The 23121-nt window shown below is 33.6% G+C and overlaps 1 protein-coding gene across 1 annotated transcript in view; it reads left to right on the top strand.

Moving 5' to 3' along the window:
- Positions 1–23121, top strand: part of DOCK3 (dedicator of cytokinesis 3) — a 513257-nt gene that overhangs the window by 110251 nt on the left and 379885 nt on the right. The window contains exon 3 of the mRNA XM_051985737.1: positions 22124–22164. Coding sequence (XP_051841697.1) covers positions 22124–22164 — 41 coding nt within the window. The remainder of the gene's footprint in view (positions 1–22123; positions 22165–23121) is intronic.

Below are 23121 nucleotides of genomic sequence, written 5' to 3'. Positions count from 1 at the left end.
GCGAGGATGGGAAGAAGGGGAAATCTGCTGGAGAAGGCAGTATGGAATAGGATAAATGACCCATATAGAAGGATTTGTTTTGGCAGACATAGCATGCTATGGGTAGCATTGGGAAGAAGAAAGAAGTTTGAAATAGCTGTTTTGGTGACTGGAATAGTGGATTTATTAGGAAGCTATAAAATGATTGCTTGCTGTGATGAAGGCCTAGTTGAGTTTATGTAACATAAATTTGTGGTGGACCCAGTCAGCAGTTTCCAAATTTTCTCTAGTTATATTGAATAACACATGAATAGGAACAATAGCAATGAATGGTGGGAGTAATCTGAAGTTGGGACTTGGTGAGAAATGATCAGGAGAATCAGAGTGAATTGTTTCACCAACGTTTTGAGGTAGAAAAGGAAGAAGAATGTAATTAATGGAGGAGTAATGGCCTTTGAAAGAAATAAGAAATGAAGGGATTAGAAGTTAGTGTGAGGATAGAGAACGGAGATAGGGCAGCTAGATAGTGATTTGGATAGACTACTGGATGTAACTTCAGCCAAATTTGAATCTACATGGCACCTATTCACATCATAGATACTTAATAAATGTTTGTTCTCTTCCCTCCTATACCCTCCTGATGACACAGCATCTTTGGCCACTTTTTCCATTCCATCTTTACTCATACCCCAAGTCTCACCGGTCATAAGGAGTGAATCATATATTTTCTTTCATATACCCTAACTTACCAGTTCCTCAATCTACTCAATTCTCATGATGTATTCTTCCTCTCAGCTACACATAGGTGCTCATCCTCTTGATCTTGCCATCACTCATAAATGTTAGATTTCCCTGTTCACGAACTGTGAAATTACTTTATTTGATCATAATCCATTCTCGTTTCATCTTTTCCTTCTGCCTAGTACTAATGGCTAGCATTTATATAATGCTTTAAGGTTTGCAAAGTGAAAATTGTCTCATTGTTTTCCTTCATAACAACCCCAGAAAGTGATACGTGCTATTATTTTCTCTCATTTTATAGATAAGATAACTTAGAAAGGGATTCTCCAAAGTTACATATCTGCCAAGTGTCAGAGGCTAGATTTGAACTCATTTTCTTGTCTTGAGGCCCAGCACTTTATTCACTCTGTCTCCTAACTGCCTCTCAAAAAGGTTTAAGATGAAAACAAATTTGTTAACATTGAAACAAGCATTCTGAGAGCACGGTGAAAGGGGAAGGCAGGTTTCACATAAAGACATTGAGGGGAATAGGAGTAAGTAAGGCTAGGAGATAAGGAATAGGGTTTTTGTAACTGGGATGAGAAGAGTATGAGGGTGTGGGGGTCTTGAGAAATTATTCCTGACAGAGTAATTTGGCTAGAGAGAGGTTAGTGAGGGAGAGAAGTGGTTAAACTGTTAAGGATCCACCTCACAACAAGTAGTGATGTTAGATTTAATATGTGCAATACTTTTAAACATATTTCCATATCTGTTGTGTTGTATAAGGAAAATCAGACCAAAAGGGAAAGAAACCACAAGAAAGAAAAAACAAAAAGAGGTGAAAATAATATGCTTCAAACCACATTCAGTCTCTTTAGTTCTCTCTCTGGATGCTGATGGTAATTTCCATCCCAAGTCTAATGGAATTGTCTGGAATCACTGTATTGCTGAGAAGAGCCAAGTCTTTCATAGTTGATCATCACATATTCTTGTTGTTACAGTGTACAATGTCCTCCTAGTTCTGCTTACTTCACTCATCTTAAGTTCATGTAAATCTTCCCAGGCTTTCTGAAAACAGCTTGGTCATCATTTGTTATAGAACAATATATTCCAATACATTCATATATCATAGTTTATTCAGTCATTCTCCAGTTGATGGACATCCATTTCCAGTTCCTTATCACTACAAAAGGAGCTGCTAAACATTTATTTTGCACATGTGGTTCCTTTTTCCTCATTTATGATCTCAGAATACAACCTAGGAGTAAGATTGCTGGATCAGAGGGTATGCAAATTCTATCGCCCTTTGGGCAGAGTTGCAAGTTGCTCTCCAGAATGGCCGGGTCCTGTTCACAACTCCACCAACAGTGCATTAATATGCCAGTTTTCTCACACCCTCTTCAACATTTATCATCATCATCTTTTCCTTTCTTCTTAGCCAGTCTGAGAGGTGTGAGGTGGTCGGGTAGTGATATTGAATCCTGTGGGGACAAGACTTGCAGCCATAGCTGCAGGTAGGTGAGGGCAAGGCATAGGTGAATCTGGCCAAAAGGTGGAAGCTGGTAATTTGAGAAAGACCTGAGGAGGGCTAGAGAAGGACCAGGAATGAAAACTGGCAGGCAGCCTGGAACCAAAGCTGACACAAGGCTTCCTAAGGAGTCACTCAGGTGAAGAAAGGGGTCACAGGCTGGGGACTTGGATTCAGGCTTACTCCTCTGTAAAATGAAAGAATTGGAATAAGTGACCTCTGAGGTTTCTTGCAATTCTGTAGACTTATGGCTAGGGATCATTATACAACTAGATTGCAGAACAATCTCTTCCTGTTATAATTAACTACTAATATTAAACTGGGAATTCATTGCCGATTAAAAAATATTGAATTATGTTACTTTTATATTTCTCCACAGAATATATCTTATAAGAGCTGACAGATAGAAAAAATGATATTTTGGATTTCATTTACCCTTTCTTCATATTATATTTTAGAAGATCTAATGATCTTAAAGACTGATAAAAATAATAGACAAGAAAGCGTAGTCTGGACTCCTGATTAATTTCAAGTCAATTCCTTGCATTAACTAGGAAGAAAATATATGTGTCTTTTTTTTGGTCACTTACAAAAATTGAAGCACATTTGTGTTTTATTGGTGGCACAGAGGATAGAGCATTAGTCCTGGAATCAAGAGGACATGAATTCAAATGTGGCCTCTCATATACTTGAGATTTACTAGCTATGTGACTCCAGGCAAGTCATTTAATGTTGATAGCCTTGCCAAAAGAAAAGAAAAGAAAAGAAACATTTGTGCATTACTTTCCTTTAAAAGAAGTGACAGAATAATTTGAGAGAAAATTATTTTATTGGGCTATTTTCTTGCTATATAAAATTAATGGAAGAGTTATTCCTTTCATAGGGTTTTATTTTTCCAAATACATGTAAAGATAGTTTTTCAATTTTGTAAGATTTTGTGTTCCAGATTTTTTCTCCCTCCCTCCCATACCTCTCCCCTCCTCAAGACAGCAAGAAATCTGATACATGTTATACATGTTCACTACTTTTAAACATATTTCCATATTTGTCAGATTGTGCAAGAAAATTCATAGCAACAGAGAAAAATCCAGGAGAAAGAAATAGCAAACAAACAAAAATGGTGAAAATACTGTGCTTTAATCTACATTCAGTCTCCATAGTTCTTTCTCTGGATGTGGATGGCATTTTCCATCACAAGGCTACTGGAATTGTCTAGAATCACCGCACTGCTGAGAAGAACTAAGTCCATCACGGTTGTTCATCATGTCATCTTTTTGCTGAGTACAATGTTTTCCTGGTTCTACTCGCTTCACTCAGCCTCAGTTCATGTTAGTCTATTTAGGCCTTTCTGAAATCATCCTGCTGATTTATTCTTATAGAATAATAATATTCCATAGCATTTATATGTCATAACTTATTTAGCCATTCTCCAACTGATGGCCATTCACTCAATTTCCAGTTCCTTGCCACTACAGAAAGGGCTGCTACAAACATTTTTTGTATATGTTCTCTCTTTTCTCTCTTTTATGATCTCTTTAGGTTACAGATTCAGCAGGGACAATTCTGGATCAAAGGGTATGCAGTTTTATAGCCCTTTGGGCAAGTTCCAAATAGTTTTCCAAAGCATTTGGACCTGTTCACAACTCCATCAATAATGCATTAGTGTCTCAGTTTTCCCATATCCCTCCAATATTTATCATTATCTTTTCTTGATATCTTAGCCAATTGGATAGGTGTGAATTTGTAAATGGAAGGGTTTTAATGCTCAGATTGGAAAGATTGTCTGAAAATATGTTGGTTTTTTGATGCAAAAGTCAAATTCAACTACTATATTTATTTGTTCATTTTTCACAAGTAATATTTCTCTTTTCCCCACATGAACTCCTCTTTCCTTTCCCCCTGCCCTCAACAATTTGCTTTTGATCACCTGCTTTGGGATCTGTGGATGTACTCCAGAACTTTGAGCTTTGGTGAAGTCGTTGGAGAGTTTTGAAATGGATTTAATTAAACTTTGTTTTCCAAAAGTAAATATAACATGTTTAAATCTTGATCAATTCTGATGGATGTGGCTCTTTTTAATGGCGAGATGATTCAGAGAAGTTCCAATGATCTTATGATGAAGGGAGCCATCTGCACCTGGAGAAAGGACTGTGGGGATTGAGTGTGGATCACAACTTAGTATGTTCACTTTTGTTGTTGTTATTGTTATTTGCACTTTGTTTTTTTTCTCATTTTTTCCCTTTTTGATCTGATTTTTCTTGTGCAGCATGATAAATGTGGAAATATGTATAGAAGAATTGCATAAGTTTAACATATATTGGGTTACTTGCCATCTAGAGGAGGGACTGGGGAAAGGGAGGGAGAAAAAAATTTGGAACACAAGATTTTGTAAAGGTGAATGTTAAAAACTATCTATGCATGTGTATGAAAATGAAAAGCTTTATAAAAATGTTTAAATCTTGTTCCTATTTCTTTAAATCTTGAATTTTCAGATAATGTGCTCCCAGAGATCTTTTGCTATCAGCCAAGGCCAGTCAACTGCTGAAAATTTGTTCCTGGCCACAATAGTTGTCTAGATTTACTAATAGCAACTTCTTTGCATAATTCCCCACCTTCATTTGCTTATGACAGAATGTCCTGTTTGACACAAGAAACCAGTTTCAGTTGCAAGACAGGGCTTTTCTCAAATGTTCTCTGATCCATCTCTGGTTTGTCCCTGCCCAGAAAAATCAATAGAAATTCTATATCTGGATCATTTCATTCACTCAATAAGCTACCTTATCTCCTCTGTAAGCACTTATGACCATAAGACAACATTCCATCAGCAAGCATTTATTAAATACCTACTATGTTCCAGGTATGATACTAGGTTCTAAGGATACAAAAATATTAAAGATTATAAACCCTTTCAACAGTGGTGTGGACCAGGCTCAACTCACCCCAGTCTGGTGGTTCAGGAATGAAACTGGAATAAAAAGATATTCATAGATCATCTAGCATTTAACAAAAAGAAAAAAAAAAACTACTCCACACTACATAGCAGGATTCCTAGTATATATTACTGCTTCTGTGAGAGCTTACATCTTAATGAAGGGGGGCTTCACAGATGAGTAAATCCTAGCTCTATACAAAATAAACATAAAGTGATTTTTTGGGGGGAGACACTAATAACCAGGAAACTTGTGGAATCAAGAAAGGACTTTTGAAGGAGGTGGCATTTGATCTAAATCTTGGAGTGCGTTAGGGAATCCAGGTGATAGAAATGAAGAAAAAGAGTGTTCCAGGTTTAGGCCATGTAATAGAAAAGCATAAAAATTATGAGAACTATTACCTTAAACCATAGATATTTAAGAACTCTTCTTCCTTAACCAGTAGTCCATACTTCCTATCTTGTATTCCCACCAACCGGATACCCAGTCCTGTATCAAACAAACCTCTTGTCTGGAGTGGGGTCCTACCTACTCCATGCATCCATATACGTGTTTCTCATTTATACTACTCTCTCCCTGCATCATTTTGTGAAAGGGGGGGAAATCACAAAAGAGGTAACTTCTTTAACAGATCCATACAGGCCAGCTTCTTGCTCCTTGTTCTAGCCCCTTCCCCCCTGCCATTGGTTCCAGGGATCATAGTTTCATATATGTGTATGTGTCTATATCTCTATATATATATACACACAATACACATATGTGTATATATAATATGTGTATAATAAGTATGTATATATGTTTGTGTGTATGTTGTCATGCTATAGTTATCATGGTCTCCAGGTGGGGTCAGCATGGGAAAATTTTTTTTAATTCTTTTAGGTCAGAGCTTCTTAAACTTTTTCTACTTATAACCCCTTTTTGCCAGAGAAATTTTTATGCAAACCTGAGTATATAGGTACATAAAATAGGTATAAAATCAAACATTTGTTGATAATAAATTATGATTTCATGACCCCCACAATCAGTTATGTGACCCCACAGTTTAAGAAGCCTTGTTATAAGACAGCCAAGGTCAAAACTCTGGAATGTTTTTCACATTACTATCCCTTTTTAGGCAAACCCTCTGGATCTACTTATTTATTTCTCCTTCAAAATAGGCTTGTCAGATGACTATGAAAACCTCCCACTCAACCTTCTTAACCAAAAATCCCAGATTTTTACTTTTGACCCACTTATTGTCAACTCAGTTTGAATTTGCCTTTTCCCTTCATCAGAGCTCAGGCAGTCTGAACCTCAACCTACACTTTCTCTTTTTAAATCTGGTGAAAAACACATTTGCCCCTTACCATTCATCATTCACCTACCTATTCTCCATCACCCCCTTGATACAAGAGGAGGAAAAGCACTAGAAGTATACTGAACACTGGCTGGTTAAAGGGCATAAATGGCAGTTTATTAGAATGGCAAAGACTTGTATCATGGTTTTACTGGTAAGTTCTCTATCTTGGAGAGTCCCTCCCCAAGAGTGAAACTATTGATTGAATGAAACTATTCATTCAAGCCATAAATTAAGTACAACATGGTTATAGTCCTTTTTTGATGATCTAACTATATTGAAGCAACTGTGAGAATTAGGAAATGGAAATGGAATTAGGGATTATTAAAGAAATAGTGACTTTTGCAATTTGTTAATATAATTGAGAATTCTGTAGGGTTTATCTTTGATTCTGGCATTTCACTTGTATGCATTATATTATAGTAGCTATGATTATAGTATGTTATGATTTAATCTGTATTTATTTCTGTCTTATCTATATTTATACACACACATAGATGTTGTTGTTTTTCAGTCATTTTCAATCATGTTCAATTCTTGTGATCATTTGGGGTTTTCTTGGCAAAAATATTGGAGTAGTTTGCATATCCTTCTCTGGATCATTTTACAATGAAGATCATTTACACATTTTACACGAAGCATACGAAGCATACAGGATTAAGAGACTTGCCAAAGGTAACACAGCTAGTTCAGGTCTGCAGCTGAATTTGAATTTAGGTCCTCCTGGCTCCAGGCCCAGTGCTCTATCCACTGCACACTCTGAGTTGCTCTTATATTATCTATAATATATGTATATATTTTATTGATATACTTATATATTCTTAAGCATTTATAAAATGGTCAGAAGCTAATCTAGAATATTTTTCTACATAAATTGAATTTGAAAGATTAATAAAATCAGTGATGAAATTCCTTAGTCATAAAAGTTATCACTCAAATCATGAAACAAAATGAGGTATAGAAAATGGTGACAGAAACAGATATGAAGAAACAGGTACTCAAGGACTTGACTGTTTTAATGAAAGGATAAGTAGAAGAAGGTTATCTACCTTGGAAACATTGTTAAGGACAATGCACACTTTTATACAAATACAAGTATTCATCTGCTAACTGACAATCATAGGATTCATTCTTGAAGAGGCCTTCTTTGGCATCCAGTTGTAGAGTAACAGAACTGAGAGTAATTTCACCCACTGTCTAATTCAGTCTATATACAAAAGGAATCCCCTTTCTAAGATCCCCAGCAAGTGGTCATCTAGTCTCTTTCAAAGGCCAAGGAAGAGGAAGTCACCACTTCCAGAGGCCACCCATCCCACCTGGGGATAGCTTTAACTCTTAGGAATCAAGGCATGGAGCTTGAATTAGCCTTTTTATGACTTTTATCCACTGTTCTTAATTAGTTTACCCTGGGGGATTAATTTGTTTTTGCTGTGTCATTTTTCACTCTTTGTGATCCCATTTGATGTTTTTTTGGCAAAGATATTGGAGTAGTTTGCTATTTCTTTCTCCAGGTCATTTTACAGATAAGGAAAATGAGGCAAAAAGGGTTAAAGGACTTGCCCAGGATATCACAACTAAAAAGTATCTGAGGTCAGACTTGAACTCAGGAAGTTGAGTTCTTCATGACTCTAGGCCTGACACTCTATCCACTGTGCCACTTAAGTGCTTGCTAGGGACAAGTAAAACAAATCTGATCCTTTTATCAGATGATAACCCTTCCAATACTAAAAACAAAACAAAACAAAAAAAAAACTACTACGTTATATTTTCCTCTGAGTCTTTTCTTCCTCAGAAAAAAAATTCCCATTTCCTTCAACTGATCCTCATGTTACTTGGACTTACGACCCTTCAACATCCTAGCTGACATTTGAGCATTCTTCACATTATAAATATCAATCATTCTTGAAACATGGAACCCAGAATTAAATAATTAAGTTGTTGTTTGAATAGTACAATGCAGAGGAACTAACCTTACTGTTCTTAGCCGTTTTGTCCTTTTAATTCAGCCCAGAAACACATTAAATTTTTTTGGCTGCCACATCACATTTCTGATTCATTTTGAGCTTGCAGTCCATTAAAATTCCCAGATCATTTTCAAAACAACTGCTATCTAATCATGTCTCCACTATCTTGTACTTGTGAAGGGGATGGTTTATAGCCTAAGATTACATGCATTCCTAATGATTTTCATCTTACTGAATTCAGCCCAATAGTGCACCACAGTCCTTTTAGATCCAGCCTTTGTTGTCAGTATGGTAGATATTCCTCTAAGTTTGCTGTCATTTCTAAATCTGAGGAATAGTCATTCCATCTAATCCAACATCATCTATCCACTGCCCTACTTAGTTGCCTTTGTTGGTTATGTTGTATATCCAGCTGAGTGTACTGTACCTGGATTTTTGCTGAAGTATATTCGGACTACTTGGTTTATGCTCTGTTTTTTAAATTCCATGCTTTACTATAAAGGCATTTATATAATCATGCTACAATTATTTTTTTATTTCTTATAAGAATAAAAGATCTTGGACTCTTTGGAGTGATTGAACGTTCTGCAAATGTGTGGGTATATATATATATGTCTATAAATATTTATTTGTATACATATCTGTATATATGTGTAAATATATTGGTAGAGATATATTTTTCTTATTCATGCATGCTTGTCTATCTATCTATCCTTTAAAGAGATCCTAGAAGGCAATGCAGTATAGTAGAAAAATCACTAGTCTCAGGAATTGTAATATCAGACTCTAGTCCAGCTCTGCTGTGATTTCTTTGACTTTAGGAAAGTTACTTTCCCCACCTCTAAAATGAGGACTTTGTATTTAGATAATTTATTATGTCCCTTTCAACCCTAACATGAGGTGATTCACCAACAGTTTAAAAATATAGACAACTCTTAGTTATTTTTTTAATTAAAGAGAGTACTGCTAATGCTAATTGATGTATAATTTGTGCATCGTTTCTATTTGATTTTGACTATCAGCCCTGCTCATATAAACATGTTTATAACTTTATTTCCTTTGAGGTCTACATTTACTCCTTCCTTTCCTTCCTCCCCCAGTATAATCCTTTTATTTGAATTATAAGGAGGAGCAGAAAAGCTCCTAGGTCCCCTGTATAAGTAATCTATAACTACTAATAGAAAAATACTGAGCTCTGAGACCAAATGAGAGATTTTGATCATCTCCAACTCTTGAATTTGCTTCTAAGTTTTGATTTGTATATTGTGTTCCATTTCAATTATAGAGAACTAGAAGGAAGTATAATCACAAGTCAAAAGTCTATATTTGTCTAGAACTATTTTATTGAGGTAAACACAATCCCAACATACTTCTAGAACCCAGATGGAAAGGAAAGTCTATCCAAACATTTGACATCATCTACCATCTACTTTTTGTTTCTGTGATATATGCTCAAAATTTTCTTTGAGATACCAGAATTCTGGCTAGGAGCCAAGCCTTGCCATGAACAGTCACTGTCTGTTTCTATTCAAATGAAAATTGCTGGGAATCTTTATTTAAATTATAGTCTGATTGCAAGCATTTTAATCTTTTCTTGCTTTTCTCTCCTAGATTATTTCCTGAAGTTTATATTTTCTAATGCAGAAAGTTAGTTTGGGAACAGGAAGTGAAAATGTTAGTGTGTACTTATTAAGCACCTACTATGTGCCCGCTGTTACATCATCATCCATGGAGAATACAAAAGTATGATCTTTTCCCTAAAAGAATATGTGTTCCTTGTATAAGTTAAACCATTAAAAAATAATATCATATGTAAACAAATACCTAAGAATTACATAGTAACATTTTGTCAGAGATTATGAATAGAAACCATGAAAAGAATACTTAAACTAGATTGGAGATTGGAACACTAGTTCTTGAGAAGGCTTCAGGGAGGATTTAGTAGGACTTGATTCAATTGTTGAGGACAGACAAAATTTCTATAGGTATGCGGGGAGAAAGAACATTAAAAAAAAACAAAAGTAATGTGATGGAAATAGTAATTAGCCTTCTATAGTCAGAGAACAGTGAGAAGGATAGTCTGTCTAGAATGCACTGTTCATGTTAATGACTAGTATTGTCCGAAGATCCGGTTGGATACTATCAAGTCAGATTATGATAGGGATTTATAAGCCAGAAGAGGAATTCAAACTTGATATAGTAAGTGAATAGATAGGATGAGAATATTATAGACTTGAATCAAGCAGGCTAGCTAAAATATTGTGGCAGTAATCATGGAATAAAATAAAAGTAGCTGTCTCAGGCTTAAGGCAGTTGAAATAGAGAAAGAGATTTGCTGATAGGAGATGTGTTTCAAAGAATGATTTGAGAGGACTATGAAAGTGACTTTATATAGAATAGGAGGGAGAATGGTGAATTAAAGATGATTTAGAGATTTAGAACATAGATGAACAGGAAAATAGCAGTGGCACTGATGGGCAAGAAAAATGAGAAGAGTAAAATAATTTGGTTTCCAGAACATGTTAAGTTTTGTTTGAGCTGTCGGGGAGATATTTGAAACTCATATCCCAAACTGGAAATGTTTGTAGGCAAACACTTCTTCCTAGTGTTGGATAGGGCCCCAAAGGCAGAATTTTGTCCTAATTGGGATAGCAGTTTTGAAGGGCTCTGGGCTGCAACACGGCACAGTCAGAGTACTAAAAAACAGAGAAAACTGGGATGGGGCCCATTCATGTCACTGTGTGGCACTCCCTTAAACAAAGTAAAGGAAAGAGCCCAGCATCTAACTAGGGCCAGTTCTGTCACTCTAGAAGTCATTTGGGGCAGAAGTTGAGGCTGGTGGTAAATAACTCATCCCCTGAGACAGCTTTGAGGACTAGCCCCTAAGGAAGCCCTAATCAAAAGGGAAAGAGTCATCAAAGTGAGTATTTTGGGGGGGGCCGAAATTATGAAAAATTTTGGGAAGAGAACTCAGTTAAGAACCTTGAGGATAAGAAGACTAAGAAGAAAGATATTAATTACAGAAGCAATATGACCTCCACTTTAGCTATGTAAGTACAGACATTGATGAATAAATACTGGAAGGCACAGGAAAATGAATCTTGATTTTCCTTTGATGAAAAGGTAGAAGATGATGAAAACTAGATGAGGTAGAAGATCCTATGAATTCACAAGAGAGCATGGAACAAGAGTAAGGTGTTGTCACTTCAAAAACAGCTGCTACAAACATTTTTGCACATGTGGATCCCTCTCCCTCCTTTAAGATCTCTTTGGGATATAAGCCCTGTAGAAACACTGCTGGGTCAAAAGATTATGCACAGTTTTGTAGCAACTTTGGGCATAGTTTCAAATAGATCTCCAGAATGGTCGGATCATTTCACAATTCCACCAACAATGTATTAGTATTGCAGTTTTCCTACATTCCATCCAACTTTTGTCATCTTTTCCTATCATCTTAGCCAATCTGAGAGGTGTGTAATGGTATCTCAGAGTTTGTTCATTTGAATTTCTCTGGTCAATAGTGATTTAGAGCATCTTTTCATATGACTAGAAATGCTTTCAATTTCTTCATTTGAAAATTGTCTGAAAAATGTCCTTTGACCATTCATCATTTGGAGAATGGTTTGAATTCTTATAAATGTAAGTCAATTCTCTATATATTTTTAGAAATGAGGCCTTTATCAGAATCCTTAAATGTAAAAATTTTCCCCAGTTTATTGCTTCCCTTCTAATCTTGTCTGCATTGGTTTTGTTTGTACAAAAACTTTTAACTTAATGTAATCAAATCTATTCATTTTGTGTTCCATAATGTACTCCAGTTCTTCTTTGGTTACAAATTCCTTCCTTCTTCACAGATCTGAGAAGTAGACTATCCTTTGTTCTTCTAATATGCTTATAATATCACTCTTTATGTGTAAATCATGAACCTATTTCAATCATATTTTGGGACAGGATGTTAGGTATGGGTCAATGCCTAGTTTCTGCCATGCTAACTTTAAATTTTTTCAACAATTTTTGTCAGATAATGAGTTATTATTCCAGAAGCTGGAATCTTTTGGTTTATCAAGCACTAGATAACTATAATTATAAGAAATAGATTTCTTAGCCAGTAGCAAATGGTTTTGCTGACCATTGCTTTATAATATAATTTTAGGTCTGGTGCAGGTAGGCCACTTTCATTTGCATTTTTCATTAACCCTTGAAATTTTTTATCTTTTTAACCCTTGAAATTTTTTACCTTTTGTTCTTATAGATGTTATTTTTATTATCTTTTTCTACTTCTGCAAAACAATTTCTTGGGAGTTTGGTATTGCACTGAACAAGCATTTTATTTAGGTGATATTGTCATTTTAATTATGTTACATCCACCTACCCGTGAGCATTTGATATTTTTATAATTGATTAGATCTGACTTTATTTGTGTAGAAAATGTGTTATAATTGTGTTCATATAGTTTCTGACTTTGCCTTGGCAAGTAGATTCCCAAATATTTTATATTATCTATAGTTATTTTAAATGGAATTTCTCTTTTTATCTCATTGCTGGACTTCGTTGGTAATATATAAAAATGATGATTTATGTGGATTTATTTTGTATCCTGCAACTTTGCTAAAGTTGTGAATTGTTTCTAGTGGATTTTTAGTTGATTCTCTAGAATTCTTGAAGTATGCCATCATATCATTTGAAAAGAATGATAATTTGGTTTCCTCATTACATACTCTTTCTGTAATTTTGGTCGATAATTTTCTTTTTCTGTATTGACCCTATCTAGTTTAGGTATCAGCACCATATTTGTGTCATAAAAAGAATTTAGTAGGACTCCTTCTGTCCCTATTTTCCCAAATAGTTTGCATGGTATTGAAATTAATTGTTCTTTAAGTGTTTGTTAGAATTCACATGTAAATCCATCTGGCCTCAGAGAATTTTTCTTAGGGAGTTGATTAATAGCTGGTTCAATTTCTTTTTTCCAAAATGATTCTATTTAAGTAATTTATTTCCTCTTCTGTTAATCTGGGCAATCTACATTTTTATAAGTAATTTCATCCATTCATTTAGATTATAAGATTTATTGACATATAGTTAAACAAAATAGGTACTAATTCTTGTTCTAATTTCCCCTTCATTGGTGGAAAGTTCTCCCTTTTCATTTTTGATACTAACAATTTGATTTCCTTCTTTCCTTTTTTTAAATAAAATTAACTAAAGGTTTATCTATTTTGTTGTTTTTTAAATAAAAGCAATTCTTGTTTTGTTGATTAATTCAATAGTTTTCTTACTTTAAATTTTATTAATCTTTCCTTTTATTTTCAGAATTTTAAATTTGGAATTTAATTGGGTGTTTTTAATTTGTTTTTTTCTAGCTTTTTTAGTTGCATGCCCAAATATTGATCTTTCCTTTCTCTATTTTATGCAAGTAAAAATCTAGAAATATAAAACTTCCCCCAAGAACTGCTTTGGCTGCATCCTATAAATCTTGGTATTTTGTCTCATTATTGTCATTCTCTTGGGTGAAATTATTGATTGTGTCTATGATTTGTTGTTTCACCCACTCATTCTTTAGGATTAGTTTATTTAGTTTCCAATTAATTTTTGGCCTATTTCTCCCTGACCTTTTATTGCATGCAATTTTTAATAAATCTATTTTTAAAAAAACAGTCATTCCTCTGTTGTTAAATGGTCATAGGAAATGAAGAAGCAGTTTTCAAAAGAAATCAAAGCTACCAGTAGTTATAGGGAAAAATGCTCTAGTAGAGAAATGAAAATTAAAACAAATTTGAGCTTCCATCTCACGTCCATCAGATTTGTTAACATGATGGAAAAAGAAAATGACAAATCCTGGAATCAAACTCCTACAAGATTAGAATGACCCAAATACAACCTAAAACCTGCATGAGATATCAAGAAACATTAAAATAGTCATAAAACTGAAAAATAGTATAAAATATAAAATATCTTGGAACAAAAACAACTGAACTGAAAAATAAAGAGGAAAATATTAAAAATCATTAGATTAAATGAAAGTCATAACTAAAAATAACCTTGGAATCATAATTCAAAAAATTATAAAAGTGCCCAAATGTCTTAGAACTAGAAGACAAAGCGGAAATAGAAATAATCCAACTTCCAGGAAAATCATCACCAAAATGCAGAACTTTTAAGTCAAAGAAAAGAAAATACTGCATGAAGGAGCAGCTAGTTGGTATAGTGGATAGAACACCAGCCTTGAAGTCAGGAAGGCCCTGAGTTCAAATTTGATCTCAGATACTTACTACTTCCTGGCTGTATGACCCTGAGCAAGTCATTTATCCCCAATTGTCTCAGCAAAAAAAAATTACTGCATCCAACAGGAAAGGTAGAATTAATGTATTAAGAAGTTACAGTTAAAATCATATATGACTTAAAAGACACTACTACCAAGGAATGGAAAGCTTTGAATATAATATTTCAGAAGGCAGTAGAGATAGGTTTACAACCAAAAATAAAGTATCCAGCAAAACTGAGTATAATCACACTGAGGGAAAAACAAATTTTTAATGATCTTATTTTTTTCTTTTTAAAAATAATATTTATTTATTTGTAACATTTCTTTAAAAATTATTTTTGAGTTGAAGATTATCTTCCTACACACCACCATTTCTCCACCCACTGAAAATCAGTTATACATATAAAATTGTGTGAAGCATTTCTATATTAGTCATATTACAAAAAAGCAAAAGAAATAAAGAAAGTGAGAAAATATGTTCCAATTTAATTCACAATTCATTAGTTATTTCTTTGGTGATGGACAACATTTTTCTTCATGAATCATGTGGAATTATTTTGGATCATTTTATTGATCAGTGTAGGAAAGCATTTCCCAGTTGATCATTACAATATTGTTGTTATTATGTATAATGTTCTCATTTCACTTTGAATCAGTTTATATAGGTCTTCCCACATTTTCCTGAAACCACTCCCTCCCCTCAATAATTTCCTATAGCAAAATAATATTCCATGCAGTCATATACTTCAACTTGTTCATCCATTCTCTAACTGATGAACATTCTCTTGATTCCAGTTCTTTACAACTAGGTGTGTGTGTGTGTGTGTGTGTGTGTGTGTGTGTGTGTGTATGTGTAACTGGTCGTATTCCTTTTTCTTTTATTCTTTGGGACACTGACCTGGTAGTGGTATTTCTGAGTCAAAAGTGTGTACAGATTTATAATCCTTTGTACCAAATGGCACAGCATCTAAATATTTAAAGGAAAAGTTAAATGAGTTACAAAAAATAATAATAAAATTATAATTGTAGGACATTTCAATTTATTCCTCTTCAGATCTAGATAAATTGAACCAAGTAATAAATAATCAATATATGAATGATCTAAATTTAGAAAAATAAAGAGAGAGAGAGAGAGAGAGAGAGAGAGAAGAGAGAGAGAGAGAGAGAGAGAGAGAGAGGGAAAAGGAGAGGGAGGGAGAGAAACACAGAGAGACAGAGAAATACATGAACACAAAGAGAGACTGAGACAGAAACAAAGATAGAGACAGAGAGACACACATACACACACACAGATATATTTCTTTCTTTTTTGCTTGCTATAATTCTATTAGAGAGAAAGTATGGAATAGATGATAGAAAGCTAAACTGGGATTTAGAAAAACCTAGATTCAAGTCCCATCACTGACATATATTGGCTATGCAACACAGGCAAGTCACTTAATTTCTCAATATCCTAAGTATAGATTGCAAAATTAGTGCCAGTCTTTGTTGAGAGGGAGAGTTCTTCATCAGGAGTTCCTTATATGACAGAAATCTCAAGTTTGATAAAAAGAAACAAACTAACCAACTCCTTCCCCAACACACATTTATTTAATTGTCAAAGGATTTAGAATTTTATTTAATTGGTCATTAATTACTTAAACATTAAATATTATGTGCAATAAATAATATTACTTATTCTAGCACATGTTTAACAAGAACACATTAATTACTTGATTGAATATGTATTTATAAAATGATACAAATATGTTAAATATCTGATATTATTATAACTAATTCCAAATTGCTATATTAAATACGTTAATTATTATTCTATAATATTTAATTTATTATATTGACTGTGATATTTTAATTCTTATATTTAATATTATATGAATCCAATTGATATTATATTTCTTATATTTTGAGGAACAGCTCAGGCTAGCCATCTATTTCTGATATTCTACCCTTTTTCTTTTTCATCTCCATTTTTTGGTGTTTTCTTCTCCATTAGAATGCAAACTGTTTGAAGACAGGGGTTGTCTTTCTTTTGTTTACATTTGTATGTCAACCTCTATGCTTGGCACATAAATATCTGTTCTTTATATATACTGTGCTATATACACAAATACATACATACATACTATATATATATATGTATATGTATATATATGTATATATACATATACATATATATATATAATGGATGAACAGACAGTTCTGAAAACAAGGCATTTCATTTGTTAATCATCTGAAAAAATGCTCAGACTCACAAGCAAAAAGTAACTTTGGGGTATCAATCCAGTTATCAAATTGGCAAGAATAATAAAAGAAACATGAAACTGTGTTAACGAATTTGGGAGGAACAAGTGATGAAATCCTTAATTATTGGTGGAATCTCAACTTTTAAAATTTTAGAATCTTAACAAATTTTCTTAAGGTGCAATCTGTTCATACATAATAAACAGTACATAATTTACTTCTTTGTTATTCCCTGAATAGCTACATGTTCAAAGTTTTTTTATATCAACACTATTTGAAATTGCAAAAATATCTGTAAACAACTTGCATAATTATTTAAAGCATATTAATGTAATGAAATATTATAAGACAGCTAAGATCAATACATATAAAGAATTTAAATAAATATGGACAGATCTTTAAGAAGCAATGTTAAGTAAAATAATTAAAATCAAAGAAATAAAATGCAGACCATAATTATTTAAGAGAATTGAATGGAAACAATTAAACAAAGAATATGCATAAAAAATTGGAGTTACTGAAAAGCTATATTAAATGGATATATTTAATTAATTTATTTAAATATAAATCATTGCAGAGCAAGTCTAATTCACCATCTTTTTGCAGGCCCTTATTTTTTCATGCCTGAATTACTGTAATAGCTTGCTGGTTGGTCTGTCATGCCCTTCCCTCCCCTCTCCATCCATTACCCTTTCAAAGAGATTTTTCAGAAGCATAGGTATGACTATGTCAAACCCCTATTCAATAAATTCCACTGGCTTTCTATGACCTTCAGGATCAAATACAAAATCTCAGTTTGGCTTTATAAGCTACCCCTCCTCTACATTTCCACTATTTTATACTTTACACTAACTCTTCCTCCTATACACTCTTTGTTACCATGACAAAGATCTTCTTACTATCACTTGAACAATGTCCTGTCCTGCTTCTCTCCTATGCATAAAATATTCTTCTTTATCCCTGCTTTTTGGTTTCCCTGGCTTCCTTCATCCCAGTTAAAATCCCACCTTCCATAAAAAGCCTTTTCTGATCTTTCTTAATTTTAGTGCCTTCCCTCTAACAATTTTTTCCCATTTTTCCTGTATATAGCTGGTTTATACCTGCCTGTTTGCATGCTGCTTTCCCACTAGATGGTGACCCCCTAAAGGTCAGGGACTGTCTTCTGCCTTTTTTTTTTTTTAGTTCTCAGCATCTAGCATAGCACTTGGTATATAGTAGTTGCTTAATAGATGCTTATTGACTGGTTTTCCTAGTTATATAAAGTGATCTTTTGTAGTTAATTGATATAGTGTTAACATTTATAAATTTCATAATTTTTGTGCCCAGTCAAACACTTTACAATGAATATCTTTCCAATTATTTGAGTCTTCCATTGCTTCCATAAAATGTTGTACAATTATATTTATCTAAGTCTTAAATGTATCTGGGTAGCTTGAATTATAAATACTTAATGGGTATATTTTTTAGATATTTTAAATAGAGTTTATTTCTATCTCTCCCACCAGGAGGGAGGAGGTGGTATCTGTCAGTGTTGTTGCCCAGGGAACACTGGAAATCTATTCAATAGCAATATGTAGTTGTGTGTCCCAGGCCCCACTTAGCATCCAGTAAAATAGGCCCAGTAATTCAGTGAATTCTAGATCATCCAAATCATATCAGAGAAGCAGGAAGTGGTGGTTGATGGAGGTGTGGCCCAAGAGCTTCTGGAAGCCTGCTCAAAAAGCAAAAGATATAAAATGTTGTGGGCATCATGTTGAGCAAAAGCAAGACCTGGAGGTGTTACAGCTCAGATAGAAAAAAGAAAGAAAAAGATAATGAAATCACCACTAAACATGTGTATTTTTTATTTGGGGGGGGAGGAGAGAGATCCATTCCTAGTCTTCCTCTTGTCCTGGCCCAGATTCAAATTGCTGGGTCTCAGCCTTTTTCTCTCTATTGGTGATCAACTACCTATCTGTTGTTGTAATTTATTTTGCTCTTAGCTAATGTGTTTCCTTTCAAAGTTCCATCCCATTAAATTACATCCCCTTCCCCTGTTTTTTTTAATGTTGACATTTTTACTGTTTTTAACTTCATGTTATCTAGTTCATTTGAAAGAAGTTCATAAGATTCCTCTCACGCTCATATCCTCCCTTCATGTGAATAATATTTTCCGTGATGCTCAATGATGTTTCATCCTTCTTCCTATCCAATGTTTTCCTGTTCTTCCTTCCTTCCACATCCTTGATCATGTCCCTTTTTGATAAGTAAAGATGATGGGATTCCCAAAAGGCAATAGTCTCTTTTTCAGGATTACAAAATTTACCAACATTTAATACTTTTAATGTGTTCAAAACTTTAAAAAATTCTAAGTTTATATTGGCTGTTACATTTGCTAAGGCACAGTTTTTGTCTATCACTGATTTTCTTTACAGGAGTTCTTGGAAATCAATAATTTTTTTAAAGTCATTTTATCTTTAGAAGAATTATATTTAGCTCTATAAATTTATTTTTTCTTGTATCTAGGCTTCTCCTTTTACCTACTACTACATCATATTCCAATCTATTTCTCATATCAGAAACATTATGCTGTGGGATTCTGGCTAGGGTTCTTCATCTCTTTTTGCCTTATCAGTAGAACTATTTTTTCTTTGTTTTTCCAGAGTTCTGGAATAATGCAGTCACTTTTCTTGGCATGTTAAAGTTGGAATCCTTTTCTGATGTTGTTCTGCAAATTCTATCTATTTATCTTCATGCTTCTGATTCCAATATCTATCTATCTATCTCTATCTATGGATAGAGAGAGAGAGATAGATTAAAAACTATTTGTTTGATTAAGCAGTATAAATGAATAGAGTTTCCAAGTTATTTTTGAACCAACTCATTCTTCCCATATTGTTTTATTTTTAAAATTCATTTTTATTTTATCTCCAGTTCCACATCCTCTGTCCTTCTCCCCTCCCCCACCTATTGAGAAGGAAAACAGAACCAAATTATTGCAAACATGAAGTCATGCAAAACCAGTTCCTATATTGGCCATATCCAAAAAATGCTTAAGTTTGCAATCTGAGTTCATCAGCTCTCTATGTGCAGGTGGATAGTATGTTTCATCATGAATCTTTTGGAATTGTGATTTGTCATTTTATTGAATGACTAGCTCTCTGGAGCATCCTGGTGCTAGCCTAGGTGCTTGATTGTAGGTGAGGAGTGAAGAGGCAGGACTCACTTGGATGGTCAAACATGGAGTCCATTTATTCCAAATTCTCTCAGGCTTATATATCCTAATACCCTTACATAACTGTAGCATACTGCACATGTGCTAACTGTATACTGCGCATGCGTCACATAAACAACTTGCTATTATTTGTAAATGTCTCTTTGCCACTTGGTATCACTCTGCTTTAATTATAACACAGATTGTCATCAACCCCTGACTTCTCAGGAAAGCTGAGAGTCCTTAGGAATAGATGAGGAGTCTAACCAGACACTGTCAGCAGGGTTCCATTTACTGAATTAAAGGGTCTTATACTTCACCCAGAGTTCCCCACTGTCTGTGGCCCTCTACAGTTGATCAAAGTTATTAAGTTTTTAACATTAATTTATCTTTATAATATTATTGTTATTATAGAAATTGCTCTTTTGGTCCTGCTGATTTAGCTTTGTATACCTATTCAGTTAAAATAAGTCTTTCCAAGTTTTTCTGAAACTATCTACTTCATAATTTCTTATATCACTATAATAATCTATCACATTCATATATCATAATCAAATATTGCATAACTGATGAACATCCCATTAGTTTACAATTCTTTGCCATCAAAAAAAGAGTTTCTATAAATATTTTTGTAAGTTTAGGTCCTTTTCCCTTTCTTTTATCTCTTTAGATATAAATCTAATATCTCTTTGGAGTATAAATCTAATAGTGGGATTACTGAATCAAAAGGATTTATAAAATTCAATAGCTTTGGGGGCATAGTTCCAAATTGCCTTCCATAATGATTGAACTAATTCATAGCTCCTACATTAGAGCATTACTGTACCTGTTTTCTCAGGACCCCTCCAGCATTTGTCACCTTATTTTTACCTTGACTGATCTTATGGATATCCTTACCAATCTGATGATGCATCTGAATTGGTAATTTGTGTTTTTCTAATTATTAGTGAAAAATCTTTGCAATAAATTTCTCTGACAGAGATCTTATTTCTAAAATATATAGGGAGCTAAGCCAAATTTATAAATAAAAGAGCCTTCCCCCAAATGATAAATGGTCAAAAAATATAAATTGGCAGTAGAGGGGGAAAAAACCCAAGGAACTAAATAGAATTCAATTTTCTGCCTATTATTTTGCCTATTTTTAAATGTTTATTTTTTACTAGAATTAATCATTTTCTATTTTTGGCAGAATTCACATGTTAATCTATCTTTTTTCATTTTTTCTTTGGAAATCCATTTATGGCTTATTCAATTTTTATCTTCCCTTCTAATAAATAAATATAGTCAAGCCAAAAATCTCAGGACATTGGCTAAATCTGAACATTATCTTATATTGTACCCCTAAACCATAATCTTTTTAGCCAAGAAGTGGAAACTATACTTCATCTTCTTAAATCATACGTGATCATTGGGTATATCAATAACTGCTTTTGAAAAACTAAATATTACATTATTCGGTCTGTTTTTTAAAGGGCTAAAATGAGACCAAGTTATTGGAACAGATTCTTCACTATCAGTGCCATGAATCGATGAGCCTTTGAAATCCTGGGAATAAGAAATGTGAAAGCTTTAGGAAGAATTGAGTGGGAATGTGATGGAGTGGAAAACATAGTGAAAGTAGGAGGTAGGAAGTTTGGGATGTGTATCAGAGATTCATTCATTCTGTCTGTGACACTGAATAGGTCATTTCCTCAGTTGTAGAATTCTGTAAAATAATAATGTTTCAAACTCCTAAATCTATGATTCTTCCACAACTAAGCTGCTTTTAGTCATGTGGCAAAAATAAGTAGTGTCATATTCACTGCAGATGATCTTCTATAAAAGCAAACATCTGGCCCAAACCCAGAGTTGAAGAAGACCTTTAATTGATAGTTTGAGTTGTGTTGATACTCTACCTATGTACTTCAAATATGTCTTGAAAAAAGCTCATAATGGCATACTTTTAATATCTTTTTTTCTTCTTACTTTAGGTTGGTATAGAGGAGTTTCAACAAAGAAACCTAATGTAAAGGTAATGAAAATTCTCTTTTGCATTTTTTTTCATGTAAAGATGTTTGTGTTCTATAGAAGCAGCCTTCTCTTTTCAGAGTGTTGGAAACATTCTCCTGATAACTATAGTTATCATTCTATTGACATTATTAGACCACATTCCTCTCTGAATCAACACTGCTAAGAAGGTTATTTAAGGGAATGGAAAATGTCAATATGGTCACAGCTGTAGAATATGTAATATTTTTTTGAGAAAAAGCCCAGTTCTTAAGTAAAATAGGCCTTGCTGTAAGCAGTTTGAACAAAAATTACAATTGGCAAATTCACAGCCATGGACTTATGACACTAATAATTTAACAGATTTTTTAAAATGAAAAAATTTAAAATAATTTTATTATAATTATAATCTCATTTGAGACAAGTTCTCTTGAGAAAACGATAAAACATTTTTATCTTATTAAAAAAAATCTCATTTCTTACACGGTATTTTCCAAGGATATCTATTCCATTAAGAATTAGTATTTATTTTAGCAAACAAATAGTTCTTTTGAGTCACTATTATAAGTGCATTGATAATCATTCCTCCATTTTATGACATTGTAAGAAGTTTTCTTTCTCTTGAATTCTAACTTATACTATATTAAATCATGGGTATGCAATTTATGGCTTCTTGTTCAGAAGCTATTTGCTTACTGTTTAAAAAGCGAACCAGATTGTTGTGTTTGACTTTTAAAAGCAAATTCTACTCAGAATTGTAACCATTAATCAGTACAACAGAATGTTCATTCTGACAGTAGTTTCCAAGGGAATCAGCATGGGAAAAGTTCCTTACATTTCTAATATTTGCAGATTTTCCCCATCAATTACACTTGGTATTGGTCATCAATTCTCTAATGAAAGTTCATTAAGGAGAGCCATCCTGACATAGTGAATGGAACCAGAAAGATGTGTATTCACAATCCTTTTTAGACACAGACTG

This window comes from Antechinus flavipes, chromosome 1 (genome assembly GCF_016432865.1).
Source record: "Antechinus flavipes isolate AdamAnt ecotype Samford, QLD, Australia chromosome 1, AdamAnt_v2, whole genome shotgun sequence".
In the NCBI taxonomy this organism is placed as follows: Eukaryota; Metazoa; Chordata; class Mammalia; order Dasyuromorphia; family Dasyuridae; genus Antechinus; species Antechinus flavipes.
This window is presented reverse-complemented; position numbering and strand designations above follow the sequence as displayed.